The following is a 20,580-nucleotide window of genomic DNA, read 5'->3' as shown; positions in this document are numbered from 1 at the left end:
CATTCCTGGATCGCTGTCAGAGATAGGCACAGCAGTGCAGGCTGCTAAAAAGTGTCTGACTCTCATTCCTGGATCGCTGTCAGAGACAGGCACAGCAGTGCGGGCTGCTGAAGGGTGCCCGACTCTCATTCACGGATCATTGTCAGAGATAGTCACAGCAGTACGGGCTGCTGAAGGGTGTCTGACTGTCATTGCTGGATCGTTGTCAGAGATAGGCACAGCAGTGCAGGCTGCTAAAAAGTGTCTGACTCTCATTCCTGGATCGCTGTCAGAGACAGGCACAGCAGTGCGGGCTGCTGAAGGGTGCCCGACTCTCATTCACGGATCATTGTCAGAGATAGTCACAGCAGTACGGGCTGCTGAAGGGTGTCTGACTGTCATTGCTGGATCGTTGTCAGAGATAGGCACAGCAGTGCAGGCTGCTAAAAAGTGTCTGACTCTCATTCCTGGATCGCTGTCAGAGACAGGCACAGCAGTGCGGGCTGCTGAAGGGTGCCCGACTCTCATTCACGGATCATTGTCAGAGATTGTCACAGCAGTACGGGCTGCTGAAGGGTGTCTTGACTCTCATTCCTGGATCGCTGTCGGAGATAGGCACAGCAGTGCGAGCTGTTGAAAGGTGTCTGACTCTCGTTCCTGGATCGTTGTCAGAGACAGGCACAGCAGTGCAGGCTGTTGAAGGGTATCCGACTCTCATTCCTGGACCGCTGTCAGAGATAGGCACAGCAGTGCAGGCTGCTAAAAAGTGTCTGACTCTCATTCCTGGATCACTGTCAGAGATAGGCACAGCAGTGCAGGCTGTTGAAGGGTATCCGACTCTCATTCCTGGATCGCTGTCAGAGATAGGCACAGCAGTGTGGGCTGCTGAAGGGTGCCCGACTCTCATTCACGGATCATTGTCAGAGATAGTCACAGCAGTACGGGCTGCTGAAGGGTGTCTGAGTCTTGTTCCTGGATCATTGTCAGAGATGTAAAAAATTTTTTATATATGTATGTATTATTTATGTTGTACATGTTCAATAAAGTGTTCCATTTTCGGAACCATTGTTTGTAGTGCCTATAAAGTCCATAAGGTTCTTTATCTTCAATTATAAATGGTTATGATTAAGATGTGGCACTTTGGAGCCTTGTTTGTATCCTCACAGTAACCACCCTGTGTTGGGAGCATCTTTTTTTCAATCTCAGTGCCATAAAATATAATATTTTGAGAGGTTTATGTATATTAACTTGCATTGCTAGCTGCCAACACCATTCACTCTAGCGCTGACTTCTACTTTCTATGACTACCATAGCCTTAATTTCAGCTTCTCTTCTCTTTACTTTTTCATGGATTTTGCTAGGTTTTCATCACATTCATGGAAGAAAGCTTTACCAGATGTCACATGAATTCAGAACCAATGCGGTGGTACAGAAATGTTGTCTTATCTTTTAAATATAATAACTATTATACAGTACATCCAGCTTGTTCTTTTCTTTGTTGATGCTTAACCTTCAAGCTACCCCAGCATATGAGGTGGTATAAAAAATTTTCAAGACTAGTTTTTTAACATGGCAGCACAAGGCTACACACACAGTCACAAGTTGCATCGACTTTCATAAGTCAGTGTGTCAAAATACATCATCCTGTGTACATCAGGAGCGGTGCAATTGGTGCTATTCTGACCATGTGTGTTACCACGTCTGTTATTTCATCATGGACAGCAAGTTAGAACAAAAAGCAACTGTGAAATTCTACATGAAACTGGGCAAATCTGCCACAGAGACATTTGACATGATTCGGCAAGTTTATGGCGATGCTGCAATTAGTCGTTTGAGGCATGCGTGCTTCAAGAGCAGAACATCACCGAAAGACAATGAGAGATCAGAAACACCTTAACGAGCTCAACCCCCCAAAATTTTGGAAATGTCGAAACCATTTGGCAACTTGTACATGATGATCGTCAGAGAACAATCGACAACATAGCTTCCATTTTTGGTGTGACATATGGAACAGCCCAGGCTATCCTCAAGTGTGATTTGAACATGAACCGTTTTGCTGCCAAGTTTGTCCCCAGACTGCAATGATCTCACTTCCGTACCCACTCTACTCGCCAGATTTGGCTCCTGCTGACTTTGCCTTTTACTCAAAGATGAAGATCTAGCTCAAAGGTCAACATTGCGGAAATCCAGCACGAATAGCAGAAGGTACTTGACACGCTTTGAAAAGAAGACTTCCAGGACACATTTCAAAAGTGGCAGGAATGCTGGGAGCGCTGTATTGCTCTGCAAAGGGACTATTTTGAAGGTGATAGTGTGAATACGTAGATAAATAAAGTACTGGTCTCAAAACCTTTTGATTTCACGTTGTATATGAAAAAAATAACGGAATGGACTAGTCCTTTAAACACTTGCCCTGCTTCAGGGAAGCCTACCCCACCCTCACCTAACAGCTGACCTGCTCCACTCCTCCCACCACTTCATTCCCCACAGCCATTTCCTCCTGTATCACCTTCCTCTCCCTCCTAGATTATAAGCTCGAAAGAGCAGGGCCCTCAAACCCCTCGTGTATTGTATTGTTACTTTCTTGTCTCATGTACTGTCCCCCTTGCTACTGTACAGCGCTGAGCATACCCTTTGGTGCTATATAAATACTGTATAATAATGTACCCCCCTTAATGACCAGGCCTCTTTTTGCTACTCGGCTGCACTAATTCAACTGATAACTGCGTGGTCATGCAATGCTGCACCCAAATGAAATTTACGTCCTTTTTTTCACACAAATAGAGCTTTCTTTCGATGGTATTTGATCACCTGTGCGCTTTTTATTTTTCACGCTATAAACAAAAAAAGACCAAAAGAAAAACAATTTTTTTTACTTTCAGCTATAAAAAATATATAGTAAACTCAAAGTTGGTTATAAATTTAGGCCAAAATGTATTCTGCTACATGTTTTTGGTAAAAAAATCCCAATAAGTGTATATTGATTGCTTTGTGTGAAAGTTATAGCATCTACAAGCTATGGTATAGATACTGCAATTTACGCCATTTTTTGCTATACAGCGCTGTGCTAGTTTAACGGACAATTGCGCAGTCGTGCAATACGGTACATAAATTAAATTTACATCCTTTTTTTCCCACAAATTGAGCTTTCTTTCGGTGGTATTTGATCGCCTGTGCGTTTTTTATTTTTTGCGCTATAAAAAAAAAGGCTGACAATTTTGAGGAAAAAAACAATATTTTGGACTTTTTGCTATAAAACATGTCCAGTAAAAAAAAAAATAAAAATCAAATTTAGTCATAAATTTCTGCCAAAATGCATTCTGCGACATGTCTTTGCTACAAAAAACCCCAATACGTGTAAATCAATTGGTTTACGTGAAAGTTATAGCGTTTACAAATGGCGGGAAAGATACTGGGATTTTTTTTTTTTTTTTATACTAATAATGGCGGCGATCAGCAACTTATGGCAGCGATCAGCGACTTATGGCAGGACTGCGGCGGACATTCTGACACTGGGGGGGAACTGACTTGGGGACACTGACATCCCCAATGACACCAATACAGTGATCATTGCAAAAAAAAACAAAACACTGACACTGTATTAATGGCACTGGGGAGGAAGGGGTTAACTTTTTTATTTACTGAAAGGGTTAACTGTGTGAGGGGAGTGTTTTACTAGGGGACAGGGGTGTGTACTGCAAGGGAACACGCTGATCTAGAGAGATAAACTCTTCTCTCTGAATCAGCATGTCAGGAGCTGATAGGGGACTGACAGAAAGCAGAGCTACTGCAGCCCTGCTCTCTGTCAGTGATTGTCGCTAATTGGCGTGACCCGGAGACTGAAACCCGCGGCCGCGATCGGCGGGACGGGTAGGGCAGGCATGCACCTTGCGCGTGCCCCCTACCTGTTTTGCAAAGGCACGTTTTAAAACGTTGTTTTGCCCAGCCGTGCCGACCTGCCACCGTATTTGTACAGTGGCTAGTTGGCAAGAAGTTAAAAGTATACAGTGTAAATGAATAGCTATGTTACACCAAGTCGTGGATGGGTCTCTATACTGCTAAGATTTCTTCACAATGACTGTGAGATCATCACCTGTGGTGGGGACACTCCTCACACACAACTCTGGTCCCCAGACACACTTCATTGGAATGTAGCATGGAGTCAGAGATCAAGGCCTCCAGCAGCTGCATCGTCTGGGCCCACAGCGGTGTCATCTTTTGTTACAAAAATATTGTAAAAGAAACTAGTATAACTGCCATTACCAACTTTATTATTATACAGGATTTAAATAGCGCCAACAGTTTGCTCAGCACTTTACAATATAACAGGAGACAATACAGCAACAATACAGTTCAATACAAGAGGGATAGGAGGGCCCTGCTCCTTGGAGCTTACAATCTAAGAACTTGTTTTTAAAGACGTAGGACCCAGTATTGTCAGAGTCACAAAATAAAGAATATTGGTCACTCCCCACCGCACCCCATTTTTCTTGCTTTAGCAATTTCATTTTAATTTTTAGTATATAAAAAAAATTACATATTTCAACAGCTCTGCTGGTTTTCTTCTGATTTCTTCCAGGGTGAGATCTGCCTGGGGTTTTTGTGGAGAAGCTGAGAGGCAAGTAGCTGTACTGGGCAGAGGGAAAACAGCTGATCACCAGATTGATGGCTGACATTTTGGTGGGAACGTCAACATTCCATAATTAAGTACTTTTAGCCTTACACAGAGCAACCAGGAAGGGCGTGTAGCAGTTTTAGCTGTGACCTTCCCGCCTGCCCACCCTGTCCCAGTTTATCTTTATTGGGTAAGTGTTACCCCTTTCATAGGTGGACAGCGTTTTACATTTTTATTATTATACAGGATTTATATAGCGCCAACAGTTTGCTCAGCACTTTACAATATAAAGAGAGACAATACAGCAACAATATAGTTTAATACAAGAGGGTTAGGAGGGCCCTGCTCCTAGGAGCTTACAATCTAAGAGGGTTTACATGATTCATGATGGCCAATTCTGTTTCATTAATAGGTTTTCAAAAAGTCTGGTGGTTGTGTAATGCCGCCAAAGGTTGGCCATACAGTGTGGATGGACAAATCCCCCCAAAACTGTATTATGATAGCCAGCATCAGCAGCTGTGAGAATAATTGAACATCAGCTGCATCAGACTGAATTCAGCATCTTTTCAGCCAATCGAAGGACATTAGGCAGGAGGGTGGTGACAGGACCACCCATTCAGCAAATTTCATCCGATTCATTAAGAACCAAACAAAATTTGTATGGTGTATGGCCAGTTTAAATTTTTTTTTGTTAATTAAGCACTCTTTATTTAAGTTTTACATACAGACATGAATGTTTCAAAAGATAAGCACTAGGTGCAGCATTAGACATATCCACAGCAATACAACAGCCTAGACAGAACAATGATCCTTCTAGTGCAAAGAATGCAAAAGCTATCTGCAAAGGCAAAACTTTAGGTAGCAAATCAAAGAACATATGTATCCCATCTGTGTTTTAAACAGAAGAACACTATAGAAGACAAGTGCTTAGCATACAGTAATAGCAACAGAGAGAAAGGAATCCAGCAAGAAAAAGGTGGGTAGGGGAAAAAGGAAAAAAAAAAGAAAGGGAGGGGAGAGGGCTGAAGAACAATTGACACATATTGCCTTGAGCACGTAAAAAGGGTCCAATAGTACCATAGTTTAAAGGATAAGTTCACCTTTTGCACAAAAATAATACATGCACATTTTTTTTCAGGTAAAAAAATGTGCATTTATTATTTTTGGTTGCAGGAGCCTGTAAAGCATTGCACCAGTGATCAGCAGATCGCTGGTGCCATGCAGGTCTCCTGCAGATCTGTTAGTATATCTGCTTGCCTGTACAGGATACTGACAGGAAGAATCAATGAACTACCATGGTAGATCACTGAGAACTACAAGTCCACAGCCGCTAAGGCTGTCAGGACTTGTAGTTCATTCATTCACAGAACAATGTGAATGAATGATGATGCCGTGTGGGCGGGGAATTTCTTCCCGTACTTCTGTCACAGGGTGGGGGGCAGTGAGCAGCACCTGCGGCATTAGAAATATGTTACATGTTCCAAAAAAAATGTATAAACCAGTAGTCTCCAAACTGTGGACTGGGAGCCAGATGTGGCCCTTGCTTGCCTTTATCTGGCCCTTGGGGCACTATTTCATTCACCAACACCAACAATGGTGCACAATTCCTGCCAATGACATCAACAAAGCAGCACAGTTCCTGCCAATGACATCAACAATGGGGCACAGTTCCTCCCAATGACACCAACAATGGAGCCCAATGGCACTAATGATGGGGCACAATTCCTACCAATGACACCAATGATGGGGCACAATTCCTACTAATAATATCAATGATGGGGCACAGTTCCTCCCCATGACACCAACAATGGGGCCCAATGACTCTTATGATGGGGCACAATTCCTATCAATGGCGCCAATGATGGGGTACAATTCTTCCCAATGACATCAACGATGGGGCACAATTCCTCCCAATCACACCAGTGATGGAACACTATTCCTACCGATGATGGAGCACTATTCCTACCAATGACACCAACGATGGAGAACAATTTCTCCCAATCACACAAGTGATGGGACACTATTACTACTAATGAGACCAATGATGGGGCACTATTCCTACCAATGACACCAATAATGGGGCACAATTCCTCCTAATGACACCAAGGATGGAGCATAGTTTACTCCAACTGATGCTGGGACATTTTCTACTCCTAGTGGCCACATTGTGGCCCCTCTAAAGTCTGAAGGACAGTAAGCTGGGCCTTTGTTTAAAAAGTTTGGAAACCCCTGGTATAAACCTTGTGAACTGCTGAGTGAAAAAAAAATGTGACAAATAACAGTTTCAAAAAACCTCCTCAAAATATCTGTGAGTGATTGAAACTAAAATAGTAAAAAACTACAAGAGTGAAAAAACTTTAAGGAACCCCCCCTTTTACCAGCAGCTATTAACCTCATGTGAATCTCATATGTTTCAGCACACCAGAAATTTAAAACAATATTGTGCAGCACTTCAGGAAATATCCTGAAGAAGTCACGTGTAAGGTGATGGGGACACGTAAGGACGGGACCCTGGATGACGTCATGACACTCGTTAGGATCAGAGAGTGCGTCACTCATATAGCAGTGAAGGCAGTAGTGCACAGGACCACTGTTTCTCATATTCATGCTGTAAATATCTGGTGCGATCTAGCACTGATCATAAGTGAGTGTAATTTTCTTTGTTTTATGAAGCAATTAAACATTTTAAAGGATAAAGCACTATGTACAGTTTGATTTTCATACGAGTAGCGATTAAGGAGGAGGTGTTCAAAAAGCTGTGGACATTGATTTGAGATGTACAAAGAAGATCCACGTGGTCCATTAAAGGGACAAAAGGCGCTTTATGACTAAACAGTTGATGTGAGGTTGTATAGTGGAGGTGCAGTCACTCAGTATTGCTAGATCAAGCACAAATAGTGGCATGTATTTTAAAGGCACAATACCTTGTTTACTGATTGTGGAGGACTTTATTTTGATGAACATTCTTTATATATTTTATTTGTCATATAGCACTGATATTATTTTTTTGTATAGTAGAGGGTGTATTTCACTAAACAGTGCTGCACAGTGTTTTAAATGTTACATGTTGCACCCTAAAAACTGGTGGAACACGCAGCATGTTCCCAAAGGTGAATTTATCATTTAATATTTTTTTGTTATACAATGTCTATGGCTATAGTTTATGAGTTAAAAGTAAGGCCCCTTGCACACAGGACCATCTAGCGGTAATGTGCCCCTCTTGGTGTTTTGGCATGCCCAGGAGGCACAAGAGCAGCATCCAGCCCCACTGTCTGCAGCCTGTCAAAGTCTTCTAGGATGGGGCTTAATGTTGAACCAAGTGGAACCCACATTTAGGTCCTTATGTGTTCAGGGGCATTAATCCTGCCGTAGACTTTGACAGGCTGCAGGCAGCCGGGCTGGACATTGCATATGTCCCTCCCAGGGGTGCTAAAAGAGCGGAAGAGACAAACTGCAACTAGATGGTCCTATGTGCAAGGGGCCTTAATCTTTGATCAAACCCCAATATAGGGCCATGGCAAAAAGGCGTCCTTTTATTTGTATATATTGTGCATTTTGGAGTGGAGTAACAGTGGGCATGTATGATTACCCCGTCATCTATCTTCTTGAGCAGTGGTCTCCAAACTTTGGCCCTGGTGCTTGTCTTTATCCGGCCCTTGAGGCATTATTCCTGCCACTGACACCAACAATGGGGCACTATTCCTCCCACTGACATCAATGATGCGGTATAATTCCTGCCACTGACACCAACAATGGGGTACTAATTCACCCACTGACATCAATGATGGGGTATAATTCCTGCCACTGACACCAACAATGAGGCACTATTTCTCCCACTGACATCAAGGATGGGGTATAATTCCTGCCACTGACACCAACATTGGGGCACTATTTCTCCCACTGACATCAATGATGGGGTATAATTCCTGCCACTGACACCAACAATGGGGCACTATTCCTCCCACTGGCATCAACAATGGGGTATAATTCCTTCCACTGACACTAACAATGGGGCACTAATTCACCCACTGACATCAACAATGGGGTATACATCCTGCCACTGACACCAACAATGGGGCACTATTCCTCCCACTGGCATCAACAATGGGGTATAATTCCTGCCACTGACACTAACAATGGGGCACTAATTCACCCACTGACATCAACGATTGAGTATAATTCCTGCCACTGACACCAACAATGGGGCACTATTTTTCCCACTGGCATCAACAATGGGGTATAATTCCTGCCACTGACACTAACAATGGGGTACTAATTCACCCACTGACATCAACGATGGGGTATAATTCCTGCCACTGACACCAACAATGGGGCACTATTCCTCCCACTGGCATCAACAATGGGGTATAATTCCTGCCACTGACACTAACAATAGGGCACTAATTCACCCACTGACATCAACGATGGAGTATAATTCCTGCCACTGACACCAACAATGGGGCACTATTTTTCCCACTGACATCAACGATGGGGTTTAATTCCTGCCACTAACATCAACAATGGGGAACTATTTGTCCCACACGCACCAACTACTTCTCCCCCTAAACCAAAGATCAGGTGTTGTTTACTCCCACTGGGCACAGCCAGCCCCCCTAAAGTCTGAAGGACAGTAAACTGACCCTTTCTTTGGAAAGTTTGAAGACCCCTGTTCTTGGGTTACCTCTTAGTGTTTCTGACCTGGGTCATTACACATATCAAGGATCAACAGAACTTGCCTGGCTGCATCCTTGTTCCAGGGTAAGGACTCAGAAAGCAAGGTTAATGATGACAGTCCCTGAGTATGGAACTTAAAGCAAGTCAGCAATGGCTGTTTTCATTATCTAAAAAGTTTCCTTTAACACAAAACTTCACTTTTTAAACCACAAATATTGTATAGCTGTCAGACATCTGAATTAGTTATATGCCTTATTTTTGAACTATCACAGATTTATATCATTTCAGCTCCCTACATGATTTCCACCTGCAAAGATCTCAGACTCTGATGTGCGGATTTAGCAAAAAAAAGTGTCCACATATTTCCCAGCATGCACTGCTAAGGCTAACAAACTGCACTGTGTATTAATCCTAGATATAGTGATCTTAGGCGTGTATTTATAAAAACACTTCTCAGAACTATTTGCCCTGTGAAACTACATGCACATTCATTATGTGTGAATGGGAGTAAAATCAAATGTTATTAGGCTATTTTCCTCCAGGTCAAATGTTCATGTGATTTAGGAGAATACAACATTACAGCCACTAGATAGAGCAGATCATCAGCAAAGGGCCACATCCAGCCCCAGGGCCGAAGTTTGAAGACCACTACTCAAGAAGATAGATGACAGGGTAATCATACATGCCCACTGCAGCAGATCATCATAGTAAATAAGTATTTATATCCTATTCATCTCCATCTAGTGACCACAATGCACTCTTTTACTAATTTACTGAACAACATTCGACCTGGAAAGGAAATAGCATGTTAACATTTGGTTTTGCCTCAATTTGCACATAACAAATGTACATGCAGTTCCACAGGATGACTAGCTTTGCAAATTGTTTAGTTTTATTAGCACCCATTTTTGTACGGTTGTTTTGTTTGGGGTTCACTTTCACCAAATCCCCTTCAAAAGGTGCACATTAACCCATGCACATTTTATCATGTTTTGCACGTTTCTTTACTGATTTCCACTGCACTGTGGTTTTGCTCTGGTTTCCACCACTGTAGTGTACTGCGTTAACATGTAGCAACACATGTTGGAACAGTTCTCCTTCCAGTATCATAGTATTCCACTAACACATGGACTGCAATGCATGGGAGCATGTTGTGGTTCATTGTGATGCTTTTTATTCAGGCTTTAAAACAAATTACTTATAAAGGAGCTAAAAATGCAGAAAAAAGTACTGTAGTGGACTCAGATACCAATAAAACTCTGATATTTAACGTGTTACTAAACCCAGGACCCAGCGTTCACTATATCTGGTCTCCCACAGTACACAGAATATAGAAAAGCAATTATTGTAGTAAATATAAACTGCTAAATACCTTTTCTCATCAGCAGTATATAGCAGTCTTCTGACTTCTCTCAGTGTCCAGCTGAGCACTCGTTAAAGCTTGTAGGAGGAATTTTCATTTTCCTCTGACTGTCCTATGAGGCTGTATAAACCCTGACCTGGACAGTGCTGATTGGCCCTGTGCTGATCACATGCACTAAACTGAGCATGTGCTGTTGACTCCTAGAGCTCTGTACTATCAGCAGATGGATTGGGGACAGTAGAAGAAGGGGAGGATCAGAGGAGACAGGCTCAAACCGCCTTTTTTTTCTACACAATGTGGAGGAATAACTCCATGGTAACTCTGGAGGAGCTGCAGAGATCCACAGCACAGGTGAGAGAATCTGTCCACAGAACAACTATTAGTCGTGCACTCCACAAATCTGGCCTTTATGGAAGAGTGGCAAGAAGAAAGCCATTGTTGAAAGAAAGTCATAAGAAGTCCTGTTTGCAGTTTGCAAGAAGCCATGTGGGGACCCAGCAAACACGTGGAAGAAGCTGCTCTGGTCAGATGAGACCAACATTACACTTTTTGGCCTAAAAGCAAAATGCTATGTGTGCAGAAAACTAACACTGCACATCACCCTGAACACACCATGCCCACCGTGAAACATGGTGGTGGCAGCATCATGTTGTAAGGATGCTTTTCTTCAGGGACAAGGAAGCTGGTTAGAGTTGATGGGAAGATGGATGGAGCCATATACAGGGCAATCTTAGAATAAAATCTGTTAGAGTCTGTAAAAGACTTGAGACTGGGATAGAGGTTCACTCTCCAGCAGGACAACGACCCTAAACATACAGCCAGAGCTACAATGGAATGGTTTAGATCAAAGCATATTCGTGTGTTAGAATGGCCCAGTCAAAGTCCAGACCTAAATCCAATTGAGAATCTGTGGCAAGACTTGAAAATTTCTGTTCACAGATGCTCTCCATCCAATTTGACAGAGCTTGAGCTATTTTACAAAGAAGAATGGACAGAAATGTCACTCTCTATGTGCAAAGCTGGTAGAGACATCCCCAAAAAGACTTGCAGCTGTATTTGCAGGGAAAGGAGGTTCTACTTTTCACATATTTATTTGTAAAAAAAATTATCATGTTACTTCTACTTCACAATTATGTGCCACTTTGTGTTGGTCTATCACATACAATCCCAATAAAATACATTTATGTTTTTGGTTGTAACATGACAAGATGAGGAAAATTTTAAGAGGTATGAATACTTTTTCAAGGCACTATATACAGACTAATTTTACTGTTATGGGTTTAGTAACACTTTTAAAACTATCAGTGAGAGTAAGTGCCATTTTTACTTTTACCATGCTGTTTATGTTTAGGCCATTGATGGGTTCCAGTTGGTAGATCACAACAAGGCTTCTTATATGTCTGGGGGCTCAAGTGGCAAAATAGCCTGGCTTTGTCACGTCTCCATGGACTCTCAATCACATGCCTTGCCAAGGGAAGTCTCACTCTTCCTATTGCATTCTCCATGATGTATCAAATAGTGAAAGTGAAACCAGCTTGTGATTGTTATGGTAAGCTGGAGACATTATAACTGCACATGCTGACATCACACCATTGGGGTCTTCAAGAGACTTTAGAAACCATTGGATAATCCATTGGTTTCTAAAGTCTCTTGGAGACCCCATTGGTGTAACTACTACAGTGTCCTCAGCATCTTCCAGGTCCCATACCATGCGGCTGCCCTGCTGCACAGTACACAGAAGGCTGCTTGCTTGGCATGGGTGACATTCAGAGAATGCCATGTATTTTTCCTAATCAATCTAATGGGTACTCTAATTGGACAAAGTGGAGATTCACAGAATGCAAGGCATTCTCTGAATGGCTCCCATGCCAAGCAAGCAGCCCCCTGTGGTTACTATGCAGCAGAGCAGACTGCCAAGATCACTGTAGTAGCAGCAGCTACTACAGTGATTGTCTGTTCCCACTGGGATCAGACAGATATGTAATATGCATAGTTAAAATACAAACAAAATTCATTATTGTTATTTAATATTGGTACTTATTTAGAGCTGTTAATTTACACAGCACTTTACATATATATTGTACATTCACATCCATCCCTAACCCTCAAGGAGTATACAATCTAATGTCCCCAACTCACATTCATACATACACATACTAGGGACAATTTAGATAGGAGCCATTTAACCTACCAGCATGTCTTTGGTGGGTGGGAGGAAACCAGCAGAAACCCACGCAGGCACAGAGAGAACATGCAAACTTCAGACAAGTAGTGTCATGGTTGGGATTTGAACCAGTGACCCTAGTACTGCCAGGTGGAAGTGCTAGCCACTTAGCTGCTGTGCTGCCTAGTTATAACAAAATCTTCTGAGGATATTGATTTTATAACATTCCTGAACAAAAGCACTGCCATCAGAAAAATCTTAAATAGAAAAGGTCTCCAAATGGGCTATTGGCAGCAAGAGACGAAACCATACAGGAGATCTGTTCAGATGAACATTTTCTAAGGCTAGGTTCACACCTACAGTATGCAGTTTGCGTTTGACCCGTTTCTGAAGTGCATTTTGCGTTGTGTTTTTGAACGTATGTTTTTTACGTGTTTTTGATGTGGTTTTTGGTTTTTTTCTTGTTGCTAGGCAGATTTAAAACATAAAAAGGCATCAAAAACACAGCAAAAACGCACTACATGCTTTCCTGCAGCGTTTCCACTGAAGTCTATAGAACCAAAAACACTACTTTTTGCGTTCAAAAAAGTCCCTGACCCTTTCCAAAAAATGCACTGGGTGAAAACACAGAGATTTGAATGTGTCCCATAGAAAATCATGTTAAATGGACTGTAGTGCGTTTCTGCAAAATGCTGTGGAAAACGCTTAGGTGTGAACCTAGGGTAAGTGTTATTAGTTTACAACAATAAAGTTGTGCAGTATGATCTGTTCCACCACAAATATCGTCTGTATGGATTAAATGCTTCAATTAACCACTTCCCGTCCAGCCATTGTATATAAACGGATGGACGGTGGCAGTGCAGGGTCGGGTGCCCGTTTATAAACGGCCTCCCCGCACCCTGCTTGTGCGTGCTCCCTGGGAGCGCGCAGCACCGCGATCCGGTGCCCGCTGTGTCCTCCGGACACAGTGGAACACCGATCGTCGGACGGGACCTCTCTACGCGGTCCCGATCATGTGATCACTGATTGGCCAATCAGTGATCACTTGCAGAGTAATAAGCAAGATTTCACTTCTGACATCATTGCTTACTACGTGTGAAATCTGTAAATGATCACAGAGGTCACATGGTACAAGGCTATTCACAACAGCCTTGTACCATGTGACAAGCTGTGACCAATAACAGCTCACACAGTAGTTCTCAATGGCTGCAAGAATGCAGCTAGAGAGGAGAAATGATTGCTTTTACATCCTTTATGGGTGTAAAAGCACTCAGTGTAAAAAAAAAAAATAATAAATCTTCATCACCCCCTACAAGTAGTACAGTGTCACCATGGTGACACTGTACTGCTAGGGTGACAGTATGTAAAAATAAATAAATAAATAAATAAAAAAATAATATAAAAAAAGTCAAAAAAATGTTTAAAAATTATAATTTTAGGTTATAAACTAATTTGGGTTATTTTTTTTTTACTAACAATATAACAGAATAAATTTTGGCCAAGATTTATGATGAAATACTATTTATTTGCAAAATTATATAAGAAAAACACTTTTTTTCAAAATGTTTGGACTTTTTAATTTACATAGCAAAAAAAAAAAAAATCCCAGTGGTGAATAAATACCACCAAAATAAAGCTTTATCTGTCTCAAAACAAATTCAAAAAAATTCATATGGGTACAGTGTTGCATGACCGCGCAATTGTCATTCAAAGTGTGATAGCACTGAAAGCTGAAAATTGGCTTGGACAGGGAGGTGGTAAAAGTGTCCGGACTGGAAGTGGTTAAAGCAAAGAGGAAAAAATAAAAGAAACAGGGACAGTCACTCACTTGGACTTAATAAATAAAGAGGGTGTCCTCAAATCTTGCTTTAATCATGTCCCTCAAATAATATCCCTTACACTAGGTTCACACTGAACCCGACTTTGAAATCGTGCAACTTGGGCAACAGGTTAATGCGATTTCAGGTGCGATTTTCCTGACATCTGTATGACTTCATGCACAGAGGTCTATACAAGTCACACCTGAAATCTCAAAAAATAGTGCTGGAACCTTTTTTTTTCAAATCGGTGCGGCACCACAAAGACGGAGTCACACCGCTTTAAACAGTTCTATTGCCGACAATACGGTGTGCCTTGTCATGCAATTTGGAATGGTCAAATCTCATGACAAGTCGCACCAGTGTGAACCATGGCTTATTGCATACTTTAATATCCATCATTTAATAAAGAATAATGATGCTGCCATTCACAGAACACCCTTTATTTTTTAATGAGTATGAGGCTTTCTGCTTGGACATGGTGCAGAGACGGGGGAGTGATGTCACAATCTCCACCTTATCCAATGAGAAAATGCTTTGCATTAATTGAAAAAAATGAATGGCAGCAGTTCTGAGCAAGCGCCTGAGCAGTGTTCAGGCAGGAACACCAAGCAGCTGCCTTGCTGCACCACAGGGGGTTGCTTGCTGGGCACAGGCACCAATCAGATAATGCCTTGTATATTTCTGAATGACTGCAAAGTTTTCTCTGATTGGATGAGGAAGAGAGGTGGGGCATTCTGTGAATGGAAGCAGTACCCTGCAAACTGTTTGATCTGCATCTCAACCTGTTGTAGATAGATAGATAGATAGATAGATAGATAGATAGATAGATAGATAGATAGATCCCTACCCCCAATCCATTCAGCTATCTCCTGCTCCTACACCTACAAGCTGATCCCTGAAACGTCATCTATGCATGGAAGCCAATCCTGCCTCCACCTAAAAACTGAATGTCTTTCTCCATCAGCTCTTCCCCACAGTTATTACTTCTGTATAATTCTGCCTTCCTATTAGATTGTAAGCTCTCAGGAACAGAGTCCTCCCAACCCTTATTCTATAGCAGTGGTCTCCAAACTGTGGCCCGTGGGCTGGATGCGGCCCTTTGATTGCCTTTATCTGGTCCTTGGGGCACTATTCCTCCCACTGATATGAGGCACTATTCCTTCCACTAAAACCAACATTGGACATCATTCCTCCCACTTATATAAACTACAGAACACTATTACTTCCACAAACATTAAAGATGGTGCACTTTTCCTTTCACTGGTACCATCATTGGGGTACTATTCCTGCCACTGACATCAACAATGGGGCATAATTCCATCCACAGATATAAATACAGAGCACTATTACTCCAGCTAACACCAAAGATGGGGCACTATTCCTGCCACTGACACCAATGTTGGGACATGGGGCCTTCCACTGACACCGATGCTGGGGCACGGGGCCTTCAACTGACACCAATGCTGGGGCACGGGGCCTTCCACTGACACCATTGCTGGGGCACGGGCCTTCCACTGACACCAATGTTGGAGCACCAGCCTTTCACTGACACCAAGGTTGGAGCACCAGGCCTTCCACTGACACCAAGGTTGGGGCACTGGTCCTTCCACTGACACCAATGTTGGGGAACTGGGCCTTCCACTGACACCAATGTTGGGGAACTGGGCCTTCCACTGACACCAAGGTTGGGGCACCGTTCATTCCACTGACATCAAGGTTGTGGCACCGGTCCTTCCACTGACACCAATGTTGGAGCACCGGTCCTTCCACTGACACCAATGTTGGAGCACCCGTCCTTCCACTGACACCAATATTGGGGCACTGGTCCTTCCACTGACACCAATGTTGGGGCACTGGTCCTTCCACTGACACCAATGTTGGGGCACCGGTCCTTCCACTGACACCAATGTTGGGGCACCGGTCCTTCCACTGACACCAATGTTGGGGAACCATTCCTTCCACTGACACCAATGTTGGGGCACTATTTCTCTCAGTGATACCAATAATAGGGCACTATTCCTTCTACTGACACCAATGATTGGGCACTATTTCTCTCACTGATACCAATAATAGGGCACTATTCCTTCTACTGACACCAATGATTGGGCACTATCTCTGCTGCATTCTCCACTCCCGCTGGTTACAGTCCGGCCCCCCTTAAGTCAGAAGACCAGAAAACTGGCTTTGTTCAGAAAGTTTGGAGACCCCTGGTCTATAGTAACTGTACTCTCTCCCTTATCTTGTAGGAAGAAGAATGTGAATACAAATGATTGTTAATGAGTAAAACACATATTTTATAAACATTCATACTAAAGTGTAAATCTATCAGTTACATTTTTAAAAAGCTGATCTGTTTGTGATGTAATCATTAGATCTAGTTGTGGTTTGATAAGAAGATCTATTTGTGGTCTGATAAGATCTAGTTGGGGTCTGATAAGATCTAGTTGTGGTTTGATAAGAAGATCTATTTGTGGTCTGATAAGATCTAGTTGTGGTTTGATAAGAAGATCTAGTTGTGGTTTGATAAGAAGATCTATTTGTGGTCTGATAAGATCTAGTTGGGGTCTGATAAGATCTAGTTGTGGTCTGATAAGAAGACCTAGTTGTGGTCTGATAAGAAGACCTAGTTGTGGTCTGATAAGAAGACCTAGTTGTGGTCTGATAAGAAGATCTAGTTGTGGTCTGATAAGAAGATCTAGTTGTGGTCTGATAAGAAGATCTAGTTGTGGTCTGATAAGAAGACCTAGTTGTGGTCTGATAAGAAGATCTAGTTGTGGTCTGATAAGAAGATCTAGTTGTGGTCTGATAAGAAGATCTAGTTGTGGTTTGATAAGAAGATCTAGTTGTGGTCTGATAAGAAGATCTAGTTGTGGTTTGATAAGAAGATCTAGTTGTGGTTTGATAAGAAGATCTAGTTGTGGTCTGATAAGAAGATCTAGTTGTGGTCTGATAAGAAGATCTAGTTGTGGTTTGATAAGAAGATCTAGTTGTGGTTTGATAAGAATATCTAGTTGTGGTTTAAAACGTTATTTGTAGGACAGCTGAGAACTCCATGCAGCGTTCACCTGGCCATACAACACGTACAGTGTATGATATGATCTCCATGTTCTGATCATGTCCTGGAGAACTGGAGTGACGTTCTGTATGTGGAGAGGACACACCTGACATGACAGGATGGATGGCTGATCGCCCATCTACTGAGTATAGTGGGGCTCCCTCCCAGCAGAGGTGACCTTGGCAGACTGTACACACACCCACGTGTTGAATGACCACAACTCTCCATCTACTAGTCTGCCCAAAGTATCGTCTGCTCCAGCCAGGGCTGAATGATTACTGGTCGGGTGATCAGGGGAGGTGATGTGATCTATACGGTATGATAGTATATGACAAGAGGTGTTCATACTGCGATTACAGCTGGATGTATTTATACAGACGTATATATTCGTCTCTATCCATTTCTATGGACCATCTACAGAACATAGTTCTATTAGTACGTAGTACAGGAGCTAATCGTGGAGAGCTAGTGTGTAGAGTGTCAGCCCACATGACCCAGCCCTGTATAGAGTGATCGGTGCCGGTCTCACCTTGTCCCGGGCTGTCCTGGAGCTGTGCAGGGTAGGGGATCCCCGGTGTCCGGCCCTCGGTCTCGGTCTGCATGTCTGATCGGTGGTGTACAGCGCCCGGTGAATGGATCGGACTCTCCGCTCTGTGATCACAGTGAACACGAGGATTTACAATACAGAGGTCACCTATGCTAGAGTCTGGGGGAGTCGCTGTCACCCATATATGGTCAGGATGTCCTATTAGGTTCGGAGAACTTTGAGAACGGCCAATTGTAGAGCGAGGGGGTGTGTCCGTCGGTCCTCGCTCACTTTACAACTCCATTGACTGCTGAAGGCCGGCTGTGTGAGTAGAGGTGACTTAATGGGCAGCAAGGACACACGTGACCCATTCAGGACAGGAACTGAGCATCGCACAGCCTGGGCTCGCAAGTCACACACACTTCGCTTCTCACCCGCTATATCTGCATGACTGGGAAGTCGCCACAAAGTAGTCCCAATGCCTGCAAGTAAAACCCCAACGAATACGGCACCAGTGGAAGAAGTGCTCCTAACCACTTGTCCTCCAGAGGATTTACCCCCCTTCCTCACCAGGCCATTTTTTGCGTTACGGCACTGTTATTTTTAACTGACAATGCTGCACCCAAATTAAATTTACATCCTTTTTTCCCACAAATTGAGCTTTTTTTTGGTGATATTTTATCGCCTGTGCATTTTTTATTTTTTGCGCTACAAAAAAAAATCAATTTTGAGAAAAAAATATTTTTACTTTTTGCTATTAAACGTCCAGTAAAAGAATGTAAACAATCAAATTTCGTCATAAATTGAGGCCAAAATGTATTCTGTGACATGTCTTTGCTAAAACAAACTCCCAATACGTGTAAAGTTATTGAATAATAAATATGCAGCGATATATTATATTAGCACTGCACATTTATTATTGGATTTTATGAAGGTTACGAGGCTTTGCCTTTATGTCAGCTGCTTTTTCCTGCACTACCTAGCGCTCATATACTTTCTGCCATTAATGTAAATTTATTGGTTTACGTGAAAGTTATAGCGTTTACAAATGGCGGTATATATACTGGGATTTTATTTATTTTCTACTAGTAGTGGCGGCAATCATTCTGACACTGGGGGGAACTGACTTGGTGTCACTGACATCCCCAGTGACACCAATACAGTGATCAGTGCTAACAGAACAACACTGACACTACTAATGGCACTGGGCAGGGAGGGGTTAACGTGGGGTGATCAAAAGGTTAGCTGTGTGCTGTTTCACAGTGTGCTGCGTGAGTGCTGTCCACTGTAAGCACACTGCTTTGTATGGCTCTGCTATGCAGAGCCATACAAAGCAGTGTGCAGCAGCTGGCGTGAGAGATCTGTGTTATTTATACACAGGTCTTTCCCCCATCAGAGATACTTGGCGATCACCGGGTGCCAGCGAGTAATCACCAGCCGAGACCCAGTGATTGACAGCCGAGGCCGCGAAGGTAGGGCGCACTCACCCCCTATCTGGAACTGCAAAATCACGTGTGTGTATATATATATATATATATACACACACACACACACAGTGGTACCTCGGTTTACGAATGCCTCAGTTAATGTAATTTTCGGTTTATGAATTAAAATCCATTGAAAATAATGCCTCGGTTTGTGAAGGTATTACTATTTTTTTCGCACAGTGAGTAAAGTGAGCGAGGACCGACGGACACGCCCCCTCGCTCTACCATTGGCCGCGCTCAAAGCTCTCCGAACCTAATAGGACATACTGACCATATATGGGTGACAGCGACTCCCCCAGACTCTAGCATAGGTGACCTCTGTATTGTAAATCCTCATATAATGGCCATGAATCATTGGCTGGGACTTGCTGACAGGCTCCCACTGTATACAATCACAGCAAGTGCCAGCTAGGGGCGCCCAAAACCCAGAAGTAGGCAGCATCATACGGATACGTTGCTTTGCCTACAGCAGCCACAGTACATTAAGGGTGGGCGGTCAGAAAGTGGTTAAAGGAGAAGTATGGCCAAACCTCTTTTGGCTATACTTCTGTAGGTTTGAGGAGTACACTTTGTTCTGCACTCCTGGGACCTGTTTTTGGCCAACAATGGGCTACAGCTAATTTCTGGAGCTCTGATGTTGCTGTGGTTTCAGTTCCTTCAAGAGCAGAATCGCTGGAACTGCTGTGCCCGCCCCTCACTTCCTCTTGCCCATTCACAGGAGTTATTTGTATTAGGTGAATTCATTCACAAAATACAAAGGCTTCTTTGAATGGGCAACAGAGGGAAGTGGTGAGCATAGCTGATCTGTGTGCTTCTCGCCCCCCTCATAGCCTTAAGTGTCCTGTGTATCCTCCGGGAGTGTAATAAACTTGTCACATACAGTTGTGTTCAAAATAA

General features: G+C 43.0%; 1 protein-coding gene across 1 annotated transcript in view; it reads right to left on the bottom strand.

Annotated features, from left to right (window-relative positions):
- Positions 1–18,338, bottom strand: part of LOC149448728 (clustered mitochondria protein homolog) — a 103,617-nt gene extending 85,279 nt beyond the window's left edge. The window contains exon 1 of the mRNA XM_089651727.1: positions 18,200–18,338. Within this exon, the coding sequence (XP_089507853.1) occupies positions 18,200–18,272 (73 nt within the window). The 5' untranslated portion in view covers positions 18,273–18,338. The remainder of the gene's footprint in view (positions 1–18,199) is intronic.
- Between the last annotated feature and the right edge of the window lie 2,242 nt (positions 18,339–20,580).

This window comes from Staurois parvus, unplaced genomic scaffold (assembly GCF_062004578.1).
Source record: "Staurois parvus isolate SC_StPar_1 unplaced genomic scaffold, SC_StPar_1.0 ptg000661l, whole genome shotgun sequence".
NCBI lineage: Eukaryota > Metazoa > Chordata > Amphibia > Anura > Ranidae > Staurois > Staurois parvus.
Note: the sequence above shows the minus strand (reverse complement) of the source record. Positions and strands in the feature narration are given on the sequence as shown.